The 21,457-nt window shown below is 29.8% G+C and overlaps 1 protein-coding gene across 1 annotated transcript in view; it reads right to left on the reverse strand.

The window, feature by feature from the left end:
* na (sodium leak channel non-selective protein na) overlaps positions 1 to 21,457 on the reverse strand; it is a 231,003-nt gene that overhangs the window by 146,024 nt on the left and 63,522 nt on the right. The window contains exons 13-15 of the mRNA XM_075361924.1: positions 19,521 to 19,643; positions 10,255 to 10,428; positions 8,615 to 8,794 (exon numbers count right to left, since the gene is read on the reverse strand). Of these exons, the coding sequence (XP_075218039.1) occupies positions 8,615 to 8,794; positions 10,255 to 10,428; positions 19,521 to 19,643 (477 nt within the window). The remainder of the gene's footprint in view (positions 1 to 8,614; positions 8,795 to 10,254; positions 10,429 to 19,520; positions 19,644 to 21,457) is intronic.

Raw genomic sequence — 21,457 nt, forward strand, 5'->3', positions numbered from 1 at the left:
AATCTGGAATCCTGATTTGAAAAATTTATTTCATATTCTACTACAGCATTATCATTACACACACCCAAAATGAATACTATATCAGCATATTCCTCTGTTGTAAATAAACATGACATAAACACCCATGTCACAGAGAAACCTTCTGTGACATGAGAAACCCTTCTCATGTCACAGAAGGGTTTCTGTGACATAAACACTCACAGAAACCCTTCACTAATAACAGCACAGTTCACAGTACCTGGTAATATTTAATGTACCTAACAGAATGATTTAAACACTAATACAGTATTGTGCATTGTTGATCAGCTGTTGTTACTGACAAGTTTGAAATAATAATTTTTCATTTATTTTATTTCTGTCATTAATAAAAACATTATTATATAAGGAATTTTTATTTTACAATTGTGTAATTTCCAGTTTTTTTAAATTTTTTAACAGTAAGTTTTGTTTTTACAAAACCTACTGTTTTTTTTGGAGATCTTTTTTCAGATCTCCAAAAAAGATTTGGTTTTTTCATTAAATAAGTACATTCTAATAAATGTAGTAACATACTGTTTCTAAATAAAATTCAAATTTTTCTAACTTTTCATTGTTTTATTCAACTTATCTTAGACAATTTTCTTCAGAATTAAATTTTCTACAAGTTTTGTTTGTTTATTGCCAATTTAACAAAGTTATTATACATCAAACATAAAAAACAGGGTTTTTACCCCAATTTATTGTTTTCCCCCCAGATTTCTCAAAATCTACTCCAGATACAATTTTGGGACTATTTTATTTAATCTTCAGGTCAAAAACCATACAAAACCACTAATTTTGTCCTTTCATTAACATCCTAAATGTTTCATTACGATCTCATTTCACTGGGATAGCTGAAATCAGAGTGGAATCTTTCACTAGTCATAACTCGCAAACTAAGCATTTTAGCACATATGTTTATTATGTACTTTTTCCCTTATTTTTTCACATGTACAATATGTTATGAAAGTCCTGAAGGAAATTTGTGATACACTTGTATTTACAAATATTTTGAGAATATACAAATTTTCAGTACATCAAAACATATTTCATTTATATTTCCTCAATAAATGGCAATTTAAAAAAAAATCAGCCAGAAAATTCTTGTTAAGGAGAAACTGGTTTAACCAGGTAATGTCATTTATTTCACCAATCCTATTTACACAATTCATATTTTATAGTCTGTATTGTGTGTGTGATTTATAATAATATCATTGCAGAAGATTTACTTGTTTTTATTGTTGTCAGTTAATTAATTTTAAATAAATAATTTTCTAAATGTACTTTTTCTAAAAAAAAATACCAAAAGTAATAATTTCAAGCATTTTTTTCATAAATGCGGTGTACACTTTTGGCCACTGATTGTGAATTTATTTTGTACATATAAGTGAATGGGGGTTGTTGGAAATTAATGGATGATACAGTGAGTTTACCTTGTATTAAGCATTTTAGTCTAAAAATTCCTATACTCTAACTAATATTGAATTATGATTAAAATAACACAGATGTTATCCAATAATTATAAAATCTGAATGGAAACAGCATGAATAATTTAGATAATAAATAACTTAGATAATAAATTATCCGCTTCTTTCTTAAAAGATAAAAATTTAATTATTATTAAATCACTATTAGGTTTATTAATATGATAAAAAAAGATTGCATACGTAGTAACAGACTAGGCACACTAATTATAAGTATTGTAGATATACATGAACTTGATAAACAATTATTACTGATGGTATTTAACATTTTTCTATCAGTGTAAAATTTATATGCACTCAAGATGTTTTTTTTTTTAAATAAAAAAATTAAATTATCCACCCAATTTTAAAACAAGTCGCATCAAAATTATTACGTAATTTTGACTATGAAAATTTTATTTTTTATTAATTTTTCAATGTATGTTTTAGATGCCATTTTTTTTTTTTTGTCTTTTTGGTGAAATATTAAAAACGAAATTATTTAACAAGTTAAATTAAAAATAATTAATATTGGAAAAAATATTAACTACTGTTAGTATTTTTGAACACCCTTTTCAAATCTCTTTTTCAATAAAATAACACCTGCTATTTGTTTTCTAAACCACAGTCGCTATTACTGTCATTTGTGCGGCCTTTTTTTAAATAAATCTGAACGCATGCTTATTTTGTCATTGTATGTCAATGCAGTTCCTTTTATACTTTCCATTTCCATGATTCTTTCACAAATTTTATGCTACTGCCTATCAGCTTTAACATTTACCTTTACATACTTATTTCTGTTGTACTTTTCTAATAAACTTTCCACTTGGTTGTTGGATACGGTAGGCTTCAGTAGGTTCCTTCAGAACATAATGAGAAAACAACTTTCAAATATATCAATTTCAAAAACATTTTTTTCCCTTCTTTTATTCATGTTCCATTGATTAATATAAACCCGGTTCTAAAATAAATATTCAATTCAGTTGCTGATTTTTCAATAATTGAACAAGGGTATGATGATCTGCTAGGTCTTTTAAATCTTTCTATTTTATCCTGCATTTATCATCTATCTAATTGTATGCAGCATTATGCACCTTTATATTCTAATAGTTTACTTAGCCCATTCCTTTAAATCGAAATTCTGTATCACAATTTCCTTTTTTTAAAACAAATATTTAACATCATCTGATAATGAAAATGTTTGTATTGTCAAACCCATATATTTTTTTCTCTAATTATTGAAATAAACAATTCTTAATTCTCTAACATGAGCAATTTTTTTCATACATATCAAATGACTTTAAAAAACTCATAATTTTTTGATGACACATCATAACAGTAACTGCAATAAATATTTGCAAATACAAGTAAATATGTATCTTATGTATTGCTGATATCTTTTGTGAAATTCTGTTGTTATAATAATAAACTGTTTATTAACCATTTAAAATGTATTAAGTCCTATAGCTAAATTATTATTTTCATAAAATATTTTTCTGAAGTAATTGTTTAGATAGAATTATTCATGATTTCCTAACTGGATTTTAAAATTTTTTTGTTTACGTTTGCTTACTTATAAGTTTAACTTCAATTCCAAATTCCAAAGGAAACCACAAAATAAATCACCTTTATTTTTTATATTACTATATCGATTTAACAGTTGAGTACTAGTCGTGCAGTCAACATGATACATGGAAGACCTCAGTTCTCAGAGGCAAAGATAAATATAGATTTAAGCACTATTTGTTTTTTCAAGCTAGAAGAGGGAGAAAATGTGCAATGACTAAAGAGACTAAAGATAAACAGTATACAAGTATGCATCAGAATGCTTTAGTGTTAGTTTCGATTCAGTCAAGAAAATTTGAGATAGAAAAAAAATTTCAGAATGTTGAAAACACTTTACCTTATTGAAAATGCATTTCTTATAAAAAGAAAAAGAAAACAAGAAAGTGCATTTCTTATACAAAATGCATTTTGTCACTGTCAATCAGAAAAAGACAGTAATTAACAACTTCACAATTAGTGTGCTATTTGGCAAACAATACACATTTTTTACATCAATAAACTGTTTCTGACTATAGAAAACTCAGGTAGAAACTTCAAGACAGTATACTCAGCTCACAATTTCTAACCTACAGAAAATTGTGAAAAACACTGAATTTCTGTTTAAAAACACAATAGAAAGTCAGTACTAAATCTGCAAATACTGAAGCAACTCGTCACAATTTCCTTAGAAGAATATGCAATGTGGAAGTTTTTAATAACAAAATATTTTAACAGGTGAGATGTGGTATAACCAAAATCATATGCTGTCTTATGAATGGCAAAATGCTGTAAAGGCAACTTCAACAATTATAATTTATATCGTGGTTTTATATAAGTATGTACGGAGAGGAGAATTCTGTTGTAGTTGGGTACAAGGCAACAAGTTATTATTTAAATATTGAAAGTGAAAATGAATTTATAGAAGAGGCTGAATGTTATTTTGTTGGAAAACAAAGCAGTGTGATTACCACACTGAGATAAATTGTATGTGCTTTGAAGGGTGAATCAGGAAAATGTTAACCTTTCTTCCAAACAAATTGATTATTGTTTTAGACTAGGTCCTATATCGTGCAATGCTTGATTATGAAACCAAATATGTAAACATGTAACGGAGAAAAATGACATTATTCTGTGATTACAGAAAAAAATTAGAATTTTCTATTGTCATCCAAAATTTTAAATCTTTCATAAAAGCTATGCTTATTAATCACTATAAAGTTTTTAGAACACCATAAATGGAATTATACAAATTACTAAAATTTTGCAGTGAGATGTTAGATTACTATAGTTGCCAGTTGCCTGCTATCAATTAAATTTCTGAGTTAATTTGGTCAGCTTCTTAAAGGAGAATAACAAAAGTCAATATAGCCAACATGCATGAAAAAGAAATTTGTGCTAATGTAACCTGTGAGCTATGGAAGACCAAGTTGGGTCATGTTGAAGCTGTGAAAGAAATGTGTGCAACACTTAAAAGAATTGAAGACTATTCCTGGGAAAATAATAATTTGTTAAACAGTTCCAGAGGAACAGCCATTGGTAATGGGTGTACCTCTACACAGCACTAATTCATTCAATGCCAGTAGTGATAACTGAGACACCAACTTATCCTAATAATACAATGTTTTTACTTCTGCACATCTGCATGTTGTTTTAAAAAGGTTTACAACAAAATTCATCTTTCTGAGTTCATCATTTTTTGATTTATAGGATGTAGGCAATTTAAAAAATGTTTCTATGTAGTAACCCTACTATTGGCTAGAAATTACATGGATTCAACTTTGAAGCCTTACAAAAAACAAACTATCTTCAGCTAAGTAGGTAGTGTGAAATAAGAACAGTAATAATAAAATCTTATATATAAATAAAACAGAAAGTCTCTAAACAAAATTACCAAAAAATATAAAAAAAATAAATTTTTAAGAAATAAAAGTAACTGGCAAAAGTATAAAATCCCCTAAAAAATATCAAAAATTTTATTCTTAAAATATTCAAGAATAAATTAACCCTACAATTAACTGCAATTCAGGAAAAGTAGAATAAACATAAATAAATCGCTAAAAGAAAAATAAATATAATAAAGAAGAGTTACAATCCACTATCTACTACTGGCTTGTACTTAATAGAAACAATTAGGCAACAATGAACCCACAGGTAAGCATAGAGGGAGAAAACTAACCTATTCAGTGATTTTTCCCTCCTATTAAATGTATTATTTTTTGTAAAAAAAAAACCTCTAAAAAATCTAAAAAACAATAACTTGTAGAAAATACAGGATCTCCAGGATAAAGGTAAGCAAAAGTAACAACTTATATTAAGAGAACCAGTTAGTATAATTTAATAACTTTATTTTTAATAAACACAGTAATTCACCAAGCTTTAATGTACATTAGTAAAGTTCAATATATGCACCTTTTTTAGCTCAGCAGAGCTAAAAATGTCTAGTCTAGATTATTCTGATTTTTGCCAGGTGTTAAGGAGCATCTGCAGTGTTATTAGAGCAACAGGTTCAACAATTTTTTTGTTTTAAATTATCCAAATCTCAAACTTTTCTTTGGTACATACAACTTTCAACAAATCCCCAAGCTAGATCTCAAGAATGATATCTTGAGATATAGCTGCTCATACAAATGGACCTCCTTATCCGATCCAACACCCAGGGAAAGTATTGTTCAGGAACATGGTAACATCTCGATGAAAGTGTAAAAGAGATGGTGGAGCACCATCTTTTTGGAAACTGAAGCCTGCAGGATATCTGAGAAAAGCAATGTTCTTAAGCATGTTACAGTATATGTATCCTGTCACAATGGGCTCTATGGAAAAAAAAGATTGATGATGCCATTTTTATACAGTCCTACCCAGACACTGACTTTCAGTGTGTCCCTTTAATTTTCAATTACAGTGAGGAATTTCAGTACCCCAAATTCGAGAATTGTGTCTTGTTAATTTTTCTGCGTATATGAAAGGTTACCTTATCTCTAAATAACAACATATCAAGATAATTAGTCTTGTTTTCGATGCGGTGCATTACCTCTGTAGCAAAGTGATATCACAGAAGGTGATTATTTGGTTTAATGTGATGAAGGAGTTGTAAACTGTATGCTCGCAATTGAAGGCACTTGTGAATAAGGAATTTGCAGTTCATAACTAGCCACCTAATTAACTTTCTAGGACTGGTAGTGAATGCATCATGTACACAATCCACAATCTAGTCCACAAACTGAAACTTTTGGATGATCTCCAAAAAATTTCCAAAAGTAGACTGAAACCAAGCTTTCAGTCTACAACTGTATTGTGAGTTGGCTTGCTTGTGCATGCGTATTCTGCTGACCTTGAGAGTACACAGAACAAACCTTGGATATTTCCTGTCGACTGATCCTATATTTAAGAGATAACAATGACTAGTTTTCGACAATGACTTTTTTATAAAGATCAAGCTATGCGACAAAAGACTAAAAAATGGTATCTCTTTCCATTCTCACAGCAAAAAATACCTTAAAAAATTATAAAAATATAAATTTACAATATTGCCAAATGCAGAATAAAGTTATGTAAATTTTGATGTAACTTGTTTTCAAATCTGGTAGATGGTTTATTTTTAATAAGGTTTCAAACATGCATGCAATATGTAGGCCATTGTATAGTATTATAAGGCAACATTTTTAACATTTTCAACATCCTATAAATCAAAAAGTGAGATGGACTTAGTAAGATGAAATTTTGCAGACATGCAGATGTGCGTAAGTAAATTACGAAATAATAATCTGATTATCATATATTATGGAATTGAAAATAAGTTTATACTAAATAATTTTCTGAATAAATAAAGAGACATTTTGCAGCTATTTTACTTCCTTGTACGAAGTAAGGGAGGTATTGAGATCGTGAAAAATTTTGGTTTTTAGATTTCAGCGGAAACATCAATTTTGACCATCCCTGAATCCATTTTGACTAGTTTCCGCGTGACGTCTATACGTACGAATGTATCTTGCATAACTCAAAAACAATTAGTCATAGGATGTTGAAATTTTGGATTTAGGACTGTTGTAACATCTAGTTGTGCACATCCCCTTTTGATTTCAATCAACTTGGCCAAAAATGTCCAAAAAAGCCCAAAATTCTAATTTTTGGGGATTTTGGACTTTTTCTTAACTGCAGTAATAAGCCCTCACTGACAGCTCTACAATGATATATCATAAGTAGTACTTATTTTCATTGGTTCAAATTTGACTGCATTTCCTTATTCTTTCAACCTTTTTTCTAATTTAAATATATTGATTTATTAATAATTACTAATCCATGATTGTAAAAAACTTTTACAATAAATAATAATTCAATAATAACAATAAAAAAAAAATATATGAAAAAAAATCAGACATTATTAATGAAATAAAATTTTATTTCATTTTAATAATGTGTATATGTAATTTAATAGGCATGCAAGGAAGTGATGTCGTGTGATATCAGATTTTTTTTAATGTATTGGGCTTTATAATTCAAATTTTTTGTTCAAAAAGATTCTTTCATTCATCATTCAAAAATATAAAATAGTGAATTTTTCTTGTTAATACATTCAAAATTAATGAATAAATGATGATGCAGTTGATACATCTTCTTAACAGTGTTGTGAGAGGTAAATGAAATTAACAGGGTCTGAAAAATTTTAAATTTAATCTTTCTTTATCCTAAAAATATAGAATTAAAATATCATTTACACTAATATATACTAATATAGAAAGAGATTTTACCATACATGTTATTATAAAGAAAATTATATCTTGTGAAGAAAGCGCATAGACAAGCCAAAGCGTGGAATTTTTGAGCAATTATTTTACCCTGGAATTCTAGATGAAACTAGGATGCCAGGATGAAACTTAAACTATGCATTTAACTTTCAGATCCATGAGAGGAAATTCCCATAAAGTTTCACAAAGTTACAAACAAAACAGTAACTAGATTTAAATATCAAAGTCAAAAGAAAGTATGATTTATTCATTAATTTTTTGGTATATGGAAACAAGTTATTCTTTGTCATGGATTTAACATTTCTTATTATTCTCAGAATATTTCAATTTGAATCCACAATTTTTTTATCCATTTCTATTAGAAATGGATAAAAAATATATTACAGAATATATTCGGATAAAATATATTTTCAGAATGTTTTAAAAACTGGCTGTATACAAAATGACTATTAGTAACTAATAAACTGAAATAAGTTTCAAAGAATTATAAAATGACCAATATATTATTCTTTCTTTAACAAATATATAACACTTTTTTTATGAAATTAATTTCTAATTTATGCTGTAAGGTTTTAAGAAGTCTTTTTATTAATCTCAGCATAATGGCATATGTCTTAAAGCCCAACTTTTTGCTAATATAATTAAATGTAACTTTCGATCGTAATAAATTTTATATTGTAATGATTTATTGAAATTTCCTCAAAGGTTGACATGTAAAAGGCATGAACTATGATTAGCTGCAGAATCAAATTAAGAAAACTAAATAAAATAATAAAATCATCAATCTGAAAATATTCAAAATATCATTGAAAGTAATAATAATAATGTAAACTTCAATATACTTACTGCAAACGTTTATATTTCACTTTTCTTTCTTTTCCTGTGAGAGGATCTCTGAGTCTAGCATCATACCGTGCATACACTATCAACTGGCATGCCTTACGAAACTTACTTTCTCGAGGTACAAGGAAAAGAGGGGTATCAAATAATGGATGATTTTCTCTTAAATCTTCTTCTCGCTGATTTCTGAACAAGACAGGTTTTAAATAAGACAGTGATGAAAATTCAGAGTAAAGAATTTAAATTAAATTAAATAAACCAGAACTCCAATTATAATTAATCAACCTGGATCAACGAATGCTGATTTTTTTTTATAATGTATTATCTGTGAAATAAAATACTGAAAACTATGAAAATACAGTATACATTTGAGGAAATAAAATTGTTCTCAGATGAGTATACTATAAATATAATGACTGCACTGATAAGGATGATTAATGTAAAGTATAATAATAAAACAAATACAGTTGTACATCAATATCACACAAACAAGTATTTTATAATTTTTATAACAATCATTAAGATTTCATTATCATTTTATTTTAACATTCATTATCCTTTGAATTTAAGAGGCAACAAATTATGGATATTCTACTGTGTATGTAATCATTGTATTTCCTGGACACAAACTAAAAAAATATCAAAAGATTGTATATCTGATGTTTAAATTTATTAACTCTTGGAAAAAACTGTTACATTTATCGGCTTATTGTTTATTCTAATTAGTTAATAAAAGCACACATTAGAAATTATGTGGTGTCATAATATGTAAATGTCAGTGAATAAGAAGTGATAAAAATAATTAAAGAAAATAAACTTTAATTATTGTGTTTTTTAAGATAGTTCTTAAAAAAAAAACCACAAATAATTCAACTCTTTTCTGTAAATTCAATTTTTCATATTTTTCCTAGAATATTCCAGTCTGAAGCCAACAACTGTTGCTCCATTTCCATATATAACTATATTTAAAAAAAAAGGAAGTTGTACACACAACTATTAAGGTTATAAAAACATTATCTGCAAAAATAATGTTGTACATGGTTAAAAACACTACTTGGACTTAATAAAAGAATTTATTAGATGGCAATGTAGCACAAATGTTAATACATTTAGCAGAAAATAATAAATAACTTTACTTTCATACCTGTGTTAACAAGGTGCTTTAATTGTTGGTTTTTAGGTAGGGACATTGACTAACTAGCAATTTGATCCTGTAGAAAACAACATTCCAAAGTGTAACTGGGCATATAACCTGCTATGAAACAGAATGCTAACTAAAAAAAATAACACTTCAAATATGGATAAAAAATGCCAACATTGTTTCAATATCTAATGTAAAAATACAATAATATTTTCACCCATGAAATGATTTATTCTGAAAATAAAGATGAAATAACAAATGAAGTAAAAAAAGAGCTTAAATTGAGTATTTAATAACAAATGACAGTTAGTATTAGTGTTTTTACATAACACAACTCGCAAATCATTAATGAGATGTTCTTACAGTAGTAAATAATTAATAAAATATTAAACATTAACATTAAAAAAATGTAATACAAAAAGACTGACAATGTTCTAAATTTACACATTAAGTCTTTTGTTCCTAGAAGCAAGAAAGAATAGAAAGAATTATACACAAATTTTACCTTCTCATTTCAGCTTGCTGTCGCTTTGCTTGAAGTAACTTAATATCTAAATCATGAGGACGGCTTCTAGATGAGCTTACTCTATTCATTGCACCGATATCACCATTTTCCATTAAATGTTCATAGGTCTGTTTTAGTTTGATTGATCCACTTCTAACACTTCGGCGAACAGATCTAATAACATTTTAACAAATTAAAATAAATGAATATAAATAAATTATATGCTTAGTATTGTTTTTTAATCGTTTTATTTTATTAAATGTAATGGTCCAAAATAAATATTTTCCTAAATTAAGGTTGACTTAATAACCATAAACCCTCAGTCAACTTTAACATGCTTAATATGTGTATGAGATAAGATGGTAAGAAAAATTGTTAATTTAATGATAATGGTGACAGAAGCTAAGCAATTCTTCAAGAAGAGCAATATCCTTCTGAAAAATAGCATTACTGCAAGATATTTTGAATGTCAATAAATCTTATATAATACATATAACCACCTTAAATGTGATTATATACCTAGACATATTTGTGAGTTCCAATGACAGGTGTAACAGCCGAGAGTATTCTGCACCAGTATGCCTAGTGGTACTGTCTGCCATAATCTTATGGTTCAAAAGTTGTTCCATGATATTTGTTTTCTTGGTGCTTGATCTTTTAACAGGGAGTCTGCATGAAATTTTAATTTCACTTAAGGAAAAAAACAACCACTGAGATAGCAATGATGCTTTACAGGAGGAAGCTTTAAATAAAACAAAAGATTGGTTTTGGTGTTTCAAATGGAGAGAAAGTGTTGCTTGAAGAAAATCTGCATGATTGTCATGCATCATTTCATCAGAAATGATGAATACATTGAAAATTTTTTGGTCTAATCTATGATGAATGCCATCAGGTGCTTGAAGAGGTTCCTCAATTGTGAAAACTAACAGCAAACTAACGGAAAATTAAAACATATAACATGTTGTTCCAAAATTTGTATTTTTTTGCTCAGAGAAGATAATAAAACAGTTTTATATTGATAAAACACATGACACTGATGGCACACATTGGTTTGCCATGCAATGGCAAATCTAAAGATAGCCCAGTTGCCAAAAGTTAAAATGGCTCAAAATCACATACTTTGAATACGTGCTACAGATGTATCTTATACAGAAGCTAATGATCTATTCCAGTTTTACTGCGCACTTATATAGATCTAAATCTCTCTCTCTCTCTCTCTATATATATATATATATATATACAAATGCAGTATGTCAACTGCGAGTTCGAGTTCAAGATTTTTTATTTAAAAAATAAGTCCTTTTACCTTCTGACAACAAAATATTTAATAAAGAAATGTCCAAAACAAATTAGAAAATGTATGTTGAAAGAATTGATAGGTATGAAAAAAAAACTAAGGAGTGGTCCTCACAGAAGTACCGAAACACTTTCAAGAAGATATTTACCATAGATATTGCTGATATTATTGTACAACATACAAATAAAAAGGCTTCATTAGTATTAGCGGTACATAATTCAGCATATCCAGATTTTAAGCAAGTATGAAATCCTGTGACTATACAAGAAATATACTCGTTTATGCTATTTTGATTTGTTCTGGTGCCAATGATTCGAATACCGATCCATACAACTGATATGTGCCACCCAAACTCATACCCACTGCATCGAGCGACAATGGGAAACAATAGATTTTGAAGTATTCTTTGTTTTATTAGATTTGATGATGCCAATACACGCCAGTAACGTGCAAAAAAAGATAAAGCTACTCCGATCCGTGATATCTGGACAATGTTAAATGATAATTTGTCTCAGATGTATAAGCCAACAGAGAATTTAATGTCGATGAACAACTTTATCCTTTTTTGTGGTTGCATGAAGTTTACGCAGTATATTCAGTCAAAGCAGGCCAAATATGGCATAAAGATTTGGTGTATTTGCGATGCTGAAAATGCTTACCGTTTATAAGGCATCATTTACACTGACAAAACAGGTAATGCTCCAGAAAAAATCAAGGAGAAAGAGTTGTGAAAGAACTTGCAGCTGATTATCAAGGAAGAAACATGTATGGATAATTTTTTTATGACGTTACTTGTTGCCAAACATTTGCTCTCATGGAACCTAACTATATTTAATACTTTGAAAAAATAAACCTTATATTCCATGAGAGATTGCTCCAAATAAATCAAGAGAAGTATACTCTACTTTGTTTGGATTTCATTGAAAAGTAAAGCTGTACTCATATGTACCAAAGAAAAATAAAACTGTAATTTTGTTATCAACAATGCATTCCGACATGGCTGTGAATGATTTATCTTAAGCCTCATATTACTTATAATAAATACAAAGCTGATGTCGACATCATGGACCAAATGCTTAGTAGATATACTACACGTCACACTTTTTTGAGATGGCCGCTAGTATTGTTTTTCAATATATTAGACATCAACTCACTCACTTCTTATCTCATTTTTTATGAAAATAATAAGATGCTTCAAAAAAAAAAAAAAAACAATCAGCAGAAGCTATTCATGCACCAATTGAGCGGAGAACTTGTGAAGCCAATGATTGAGAGTAGATGTCAAAATTTGCAAGTAATGAGACATTATAATACCAAGATTGCTATTGAATCTGATCGAAAGGTCTCTAAGTCCTGTGGAAGCTACTCCAGGTCCATCAATGGTACGAGATAAATCAGGAAGGAAAACTTCACTGATTCTTGCCATACCTGTTATAAACAGGCAACCAGAAAAAGAAGAAAAGTAAGAAAGAGCTGCTCCCAATGCAATAAAGTGTCTATGATGAGCATTCATCAAATTTTGTTAAATGTCTAGCATCTAATATATGAAGGAGTTTTTGTAACAATTTTCATAAATTTCATTATTTATTGATATTTATTATTTTCACATATACAAATTGAATAATTTGATAAAAAAAGACAATAAAGTTTAATAATTCAATCAGAGTCAAGCTTTCCTATAGTGGGCAATTGGTTATGCCCAAGGAGTACATATAATTTAAAGTCTATTATTTTTGCAAAAATTATTTTTTTTTATGTCTACATCCATTATTATTTTTGAATTTGATTAAATAACAACGATCTGAGAGCTCAAAGCGAAAATTTCATTTTTGATTCGGTTATATATAAAAGTGTACTGCGGTGGGCACCGATTATGCACACATGGGTTAAACTGATATTCTTTTGATTCTATGTATTCTCTGAACTGGAAATTCAGAATTTTCCTAGTCCATTTCTTACCAGTTAGTTCTCACTTTCATTGAAAAAGTATTATAGGTACTTTCACACCTTAAAAGTTTCATATTCTTCAAAGCGCTTAAAATGGTGTTTGGGTAGATAGTAAGTTTATTTATTTATTTTTTGTTAACTGTATTTCTGCAGTATTATTTCTATTACAGAAACCCACCAAAGAAAATTAAGTACAACAACCAATTCAATACTGACAACGATTCCCCTGTGGCTGCATCTCTTTCCTTTTTATTCTCAAGACAATCAATAATAGTTGTAATTTTGAATGACTGCATCCACATCTTTTATGCAAGTAGTCCAACATGTGTCACTTAAACTTTCAATGTGGAATATTCATATGTTAAATTTATCATCTTCTCCCTGATTGGAAGTTAAGATTGTTTGCTTCAATTTTTTTAATTAATTTGAACTCCAAATTTTTGGGATTCAGATTCCTTAGTTCATAATACTTGATTCTAAAAGACTGTTCCATCACCTGTGGGATCTTGAAAAGTAACTGAAGATTGTTTGAACAACTGAGAAGAATACTTTGATTCGAAGGACTAAAGCCACTTGGTGTGAAGGAAAATGGATTTAAGGGGCAAACTTATCTTTACAGATATATTCTTTCATCGTGAATTGTAAATTACCATCATCTCCCAACTTACATTTGCACAAACACATCTATGACCATACATCTACTTCTATAAATCATAATCTTTAAATAATAAATTGGTTACCTTCTCATGAATAAATGCAATATCTCCTTGACTCATTTGAATAAAGATCAAAAAACATTCTTTAATTTTCATTTCAGCTTCAGGATACCTGACGACGACATTGTAATAAAATAGCCATCTGATTAAAATGTGCAACATTAGTGGTTGAATCAATGAGTAATGTAAAAAAATTTGCATCACACCTAGTTTGATCAGCTAATCATTCAATATTTGTACATGACTGTTTTACTCAGGTATTTCATTTCCTGAGGATTGAATGCGAGTGCATAAAGTAGGATTATAATGGGAAATTAACTTGATTATGCTAAAGTAGAACCCTGGGAAACTATGTGCATTTTCTTTACATGGCCCTAAAACGCAAGTCCAAGCCAGTCAATGTTTTCACAGTATCAAAAAGAATGTTCAAAATAGTAAGCCACTTCTCAGTTTATTCTGTGGATTGCTTATCCAATTTATGAATACTTTCATCTTGAAGACAATGTACAGCAGCAAGTGTGGTATCAATATGTACTTTACTTAATGTGCACTTCTTAATAAAGGAACGAAGATGTTGCCCGTCAGTAAAACCAGTACACCATACACTCTTCAATTTTGCACTGACAAATACCCAACAAAAGTGACAATATGCATAAATATTTACTACTGAATAGGACAGCCAAGGACTGATGCTAAGGACTCATAAGAAAGGTTTTTGTTAATAATACACAAATTTGAAATGTGTATTAATTACTGTAGATACTCCATTGGGCACATCAAATTTCTTTGGCTGACAAGGACCTTGCAGTAAAAGAGTTTTGATTTGACTTCATTTAAGAAAGAATAACTCTCAAAAAAGCACTTTATTGTTTTCAAATTTATGAGAATAGATACTGGCAGCAATTTTTCAGGAAGAGCAGGATTAGCTACATCATCAATTTTGTCAGATGTAACAGATTCACTAAAATCAACTGGTAATTACATTGGCAGCTCATTTGAACTTGATGGGGCTGATTCACTTTGACTTTCGAGTTTCGAACTTCTAAGGATTAACCGGTACAGGAGATAATTTTTTTTGAACAAATTTGGTAATTTTTTTCTGGCTGGGATTGTTTCCAGCCTCTTCTAGCTTTTGTTTATCTGCTACTAGCTTTTACTCTTGTCGAGCTTTTACTTTCTTTCCAGTCATTATCGTTCCTGAGTAAAAAAATACAACAAATTTCCTGCTTTCAGTGATGATGTTGATGAGATATGTAATATTAAACTGGGGTTTTCATTCAATCATCCTAATATTTGCACCTTTTTGTCCTTCTTACCATTTTCCTATATCTACTCAACAAATCCCTGGCAAGATTTATACAAATGTTACAAAACATTACCTGATGTTTTGCAAGAATATTTCAAGCCCTCTAATCAGAAGTCACTATAGATTATTTTACTTACTAGCACATAGAACACAGAAACATGGATGGATTAACGGATAAAGTGATAAACTATTAAACGTCCACCATAGTTACACTTTTCACTCACATTCAAGTTCAGAGTTCAAGAGAGCTATATCACTATATGCAACGAGAATGACCAACCATGTGAAATTCAGACATGTTAGAGGAAAAAAACTATCGAATGATTGAAAATGGAGTCATGATGACTTGCATATAGAGCAAGAGTGCAAGGATTCAAAGAACATAATGAGAAATTACCTTGATTCCTGTCATTAATTTACCTCTAATGTATTACATTATTGTACTGTATGTTATTATCTTATAATAGGAACATCGCATGTCCGAACATGCACAACAGCATGTAACAAGATGACTGAAGATCAGACCGTCAGTGGAAGGGAGTGCATTTAGATAGTGTGTATATCTATCGGCACGTATGTTGTGCAGGAACTGAAAGCCTATGTACTAGCATTTTGCATGCATTGGCCTATGTTAGAAGCAAACTAAAAACACTGTCATTTTCTATGTCTTTTGTGATATGGTAATATATAAAAAACAGGTTTCATAAATTTGCTGTAGTGTAGTGTATGCAACTGTTGAGTTTTATTCTAAATTATATGTTGATTTTGTGATCTAGGCCTACTCTCTATTGTATAGCAACTAATAATAGCAGAATCATTCATGACTAATGTGCTACTTATAAATTGTTGTAAACACAACCCGCAATTCTAAGAATTTCATTTACTTATTGTTATGTTCCACTTGGTCCTTATAGTCATTTGGTGCTGCTACCTAGCGAAAAATTAAAATTAAAATGAACTATATACACGGATACAAATTCATAGTTTTAAATAATCCCTGATTATAGAGAAATGACTCTGAAAGTGTTTGAATAACACATTAAAAAAGAAATTGTTAAAATTTCAATATAGTTATTTTCTTTCAAAATACCCAAATTAGGAGGTAAAGGTACAGTAGTTCATAGTCAGATGAGGGAAATTGTATTCAATGTTTATGGTTTTGTTTTACAAAACGATGCCAAAACCAGAATAGTGAGGAAAACTGAAGTGCTGAATACGGTTATTCAAGTAACAAAAGTATCAAAACAAATGGTCCAAATAATAATAGCAGAAGGGAAATCAAATGAAACTGAGAAGCCAACCGTGTTCGTTTTGCTGAGAAAATGTGTAAATTGCCCCAACACTGTATGCAATTTAGATTCATTTTAACATGGTTGCTTTGAGATACTTACATAAATTTTATGTAACCAAACAGAAGACAATCCGAAAATACCAATAGAACAGCATGACATTAAAATGCAAAGAATGAAATTTCTATGACAATTTTCCCATTTTCGTGAAGAAGGAATGTATACACAACAAACTTTCATGAGGGACTGAAAATACCAGTATCTAAGGGCTCACTATTAATAATTGTTTATGTTGGTTGTAATAAAGAAGCATTCATTAACAATGCTTTACTTATGTACGAGTTAAATAAGAAAGGAGATTATCACAAATCGATGGATTCTGAAAAGTACATGAAATGGTTATGGGAGAAGTGTATTCCAAACTTGCCACCTCGGTCAGTCATTGTACTAGATAGCACATCGTATCACAATATTCTGCTACAAAAGCAGCCAAATTCTAACTCTTTAAGCAATCAGATAATATTGTTAGTCAAACAACAAATTAACTGTTCTGTTGTTATGACAAAGACTGAATTATATGATATTATAAAATTATGGTCATACAGTTCCACAGTTGCCACCATCACCCTGACTTAAATGCCACTGGGATGATTTGGAGTCAAGTGAACGGGCAAGTAGCTAAAAGAAATAAAACTTTTAACATGTCTGACATTCTTAAGTTAGCTGAAGAAGAATTTCATAAAATGTCTGAAACTGTGGAGCAATGTTTGCAAAGCATGTTGTCAACATTGAAAAAAAAAATTCACTGAAGATGAACATTTATAAGATCTGGACTTCAACAATTTTGTGATAAATGTAAATTCAGAATCAGACATGAGCTCTTTAGAATCTACCTTCAGCAGCGACTTCAGAATTTGTGAGCTACAGCAATAAAGTGAGTAGAAAAAATCATTATTTAAAGTACTTTAAAATAATTATATTAATTGGGATACTAAACCAGTTTTAATTAAATAGCATCGTATGTATTTTTGGTTTTAAATATCATCTATATTAAACTGACAATGTTTTCAGTTGGCCTAGTACCAGGCCAAATGTTCACTGAATGCTAGTAGTTTTTTTTGCCAATTTATATGCCGATAGTTCTATGGCTATGTAGGTATCACTGTACATGTACATGCTTACCTAACTGATGTACATTACACAGAATACTTCATTGAAAAATACCACTTGTGTTTTTATAGAATTGACAATGTTATTGAGTGCATTTGTCATTTTCTTTTTTTTCCTGTGGAGCTGGTCTCTGATGGCCCGATTCCCTTTTTTTTCAGAACAGCCCAGTTGGCAAATACCGCCTACGCCACCTGTTAATTTGCCACAGGTGCCATGATTCAAATGTACAACTTCAAAATGGCCCAGAATTTCTTACAAAAATTGTGACAAGGGATGAGTTTGTGTCACAATTGCGACCCTGGAACCAAAGAACAATCAAGTCAGTGGAAATTGCTAAATTCAGCAAATCTCTCCCCAAGAAAACACAAATGAAAAACAATGATGATTTGTTTTTGGATGTGGAAAGAAAAGATCTTAGAGAATTTATTCCTCCTGAATAAACAGTATCAACATTCTACTAGGTCAAGTTGGGAAGACAGCACGAGCGTATAACAAAAACACCCAGAAATGTGAGTGAAGTAATTGGTTTCTACTTCAGAACAATGCTCCTGCTCCCACCGTTTTCCATATTTTACAAATTTTTGTTGAAAAATGAAATTGGTCACTGTCCTTCAGTTTTCCTATTCACCCTAACTTGCTCCATTTAAATTTTGTTTTCTCATGTATAAAAAGATTTTGAAGAAAGCACTTTTCCACATGGATGATGTGAAAGAAAGGCCATGAACAGTCATGCTGAGAAATTCCAAAAATGTTTCCAGCAGTGGAAAAAATAATAGGATTAATGCATCCAGACACATGGAGAGTACTTTGAAGAAGACTGAAGTTCAGTAAATAGAGATTATTAAAACTATTTTTTGTTGCTATAGCAAGTATGCAAATATGCATACTTGTTTCTTTCATCATAATTACAAATAATCTTTAATGATTTTATATCTTATATAATGTAAACTTTACTGTTATATACTACTGTTATAATGTAAACTATTTAATGTTACTAGAACATAACATTTTCCTTCGTTTTTGAATGAATGGGTAGCTATTACTTTCATTATTCCCTTCAACTGTCAAACATTACGTTTTGTTCTGGAATTCAGCTTTGTTTGCGAAAATCTCTTCCGCATATCCAAAAAGGAGAATTCTTTGAACTTTACCAAATTCAATACAATTATACAGAGAAACATTTCTGAACTTAAATACTTGTGACACTATTACCACCCAACATTTCTTTATTATTATAATTTATAATAAAACTGAATGTCTTTTTTCTGAGTCCATAACACTCAGTACTTGTGAAATGAATGGGAGTCTATACTCTTTCAACCTTAAACTCATGAAAGGCTTGTCTAAGCCAATAGTTCTCTTATTACAGTCACATTCTAAGTATTTATCCTAATACCATATTTTTCAATCAACCTACCTTATCTACTTTAGTATTTGTAAGTTTTATTAAAACTTTAAGTTTTTTAAGTTTTATTGAAAAGCTATCCTTAATTACTTTCAAAAACATAAGATTTGTATTAAGTAGTAAAAAATAATCTCACTTTTTCTGATCAATTCTGAGCTGTTTTGCACTGCTGATAGTACCTTGAGGATTAAGTGTTCCCTTACCAGGAATTGGTATAACTGCAGAATCACCCAGCAATAATCTTTGGTTGTTTGAATCACTATAAAAAAATGAAAATAATAAATCAAAAAAATAAAATACATAAAAAGAGCATTAAAATATTTTATATTATTTAAATTAAAAATACATTCTAGTTTTTAGCAACCCTATTCTTACAAAAACTTGAAGTTGATGAAAAGTTTTGCAAAATTATTACAAATGTCAGATTATTAACTACTAATCTGCTGCTACAGATTAGTAGTTACTACTACCCAAGAACTTATTCTTAACAATGCATCTATTTAAATAACTAATAAGTACTGTCTTCAAGTTCCTAAAATTCTAATTTTAGGAGTTTCATAGTTTATATTATCATAGTATATACTAGTATTAGGTTTGATTTCAATTGAGAGGAATTTTTCATCTATCTCCATCTTCCATGTTAAAATATGTATACCATATCAATCATTGTAATAAAAAAAGGAAGTTTGATGTAAAATAATATTACCTCAATTAACTTAAACATTCGTATAAAAGCATACATAAACACCTGGCAAATCGTACTGATTTTTTTTTCTAGTGATTATTGTATGTGATAGTTTCTTTCAATATTTTAAAACTTTTTTCTATAATTTCATATTTCTAGAAAATATTTTCCCTTTTTTTCCAATAGGATTATAATTTAATCCTAGAAACTAAATACATAAAAAACTAAACAATTCACAAAACTTCTCAGCTACAGATATTTTTTTTAATGAATTAAAATTAAAAATATTTGACTCTCTAATTCCAATTATTGTCTTTTTCATTTAATTTTTCAGTTGGAGTAACAGTGATCATCTTAGATCAGTTTTGCAAGAAATTTTTATGGTTAGTTCCATTTCACTATAAATAATGTTCACGAAATCAATCGTCTGGTATTTAAAAGTTAGAACATGCTTCGCTGCCACAAATTAGTTAGTAAAATTAATGATGCAAGGTTGTAAGGCTAATTTTTTATTTTTATTAAAGTTTACCTGAAAACATCTTATTAATATCATAAACAGATGAGCTTGAACAAGTATTTAAGAATGCGGCTATCATAAAATATACGAGATGTGATCAAAAAATATGGTGAATGAATTTTTATAGCGGCAACTGCAGATGCTACATCCATATGCTGTAATTTGTCCAATAGCGTGATTAACTGAGACAGGCAGGGACAAGTTGTAACACGTTCGAGCTTGCCAGTCACCTGCCAGAACCGCTACAGTGAGGTTGTGTTTATCGTGTCTGTCGCGCAACATGGATTTTGAACAACGCATTAACATTAAGTTTTGTTTTAAGTTGCAAAAGAGTGCCAAAGAAGCTCACGAAATGTTAGAATCGGTGTACAGTGATAATGTGGTAACTTTGAAGACTGTGTACAAGTGGTATGACAGATTTAAAAACGGAAATGAGTCTGTTGAAGACAAGCAGCGTGCAGGACGTCCAGTAACCTAAAAAACAGTTGAAAATGTGCAAAAAGTGGAAACAATGGTTCGTTCAAACAGGCGAACGACTATTCGAGAGCTATCGGAAGACCTTAACATCTCGTTCGGATCCGTTCAAAGCATTTTAACTAATGAATTGCAAATGAGACAAGTGAGTGCAAAATTTGTTCCCAGACTTTTGAGTGATGAACAGAAGGAAAATCGTGTGTCAATTTGCACAGAGTTGAAGGGTCGTCTTCATGCAGATCCGGACTTCATGGCCAAAATTGTAACTGGAGATGAAAGTTGGGTCTATGGCTATGACCCTGAAACCAAAATGCAGAGTTCCCAATGGAAAACCAGTTCATCTCCTCGCCCTAAAAAGGCACGTCAGTCAAAATCCAACATCAAGGTCATGCTCGTT

Source organism: Lycorma delicatula, chromosome 1, assembly GCF_047948215.1.
Source record: "Lycorma delicatula isolate Av1 chromosome 1, ASM4794821v1, whole genome shotgun sequence".
In the NCBI taxonomy this organism is placed as follows: Eukaryota; Metazoa; Arthropoda; class Insecta; order Hemiptera; family Fulgoridae; genus Lycorma; species Lycorma delicatula.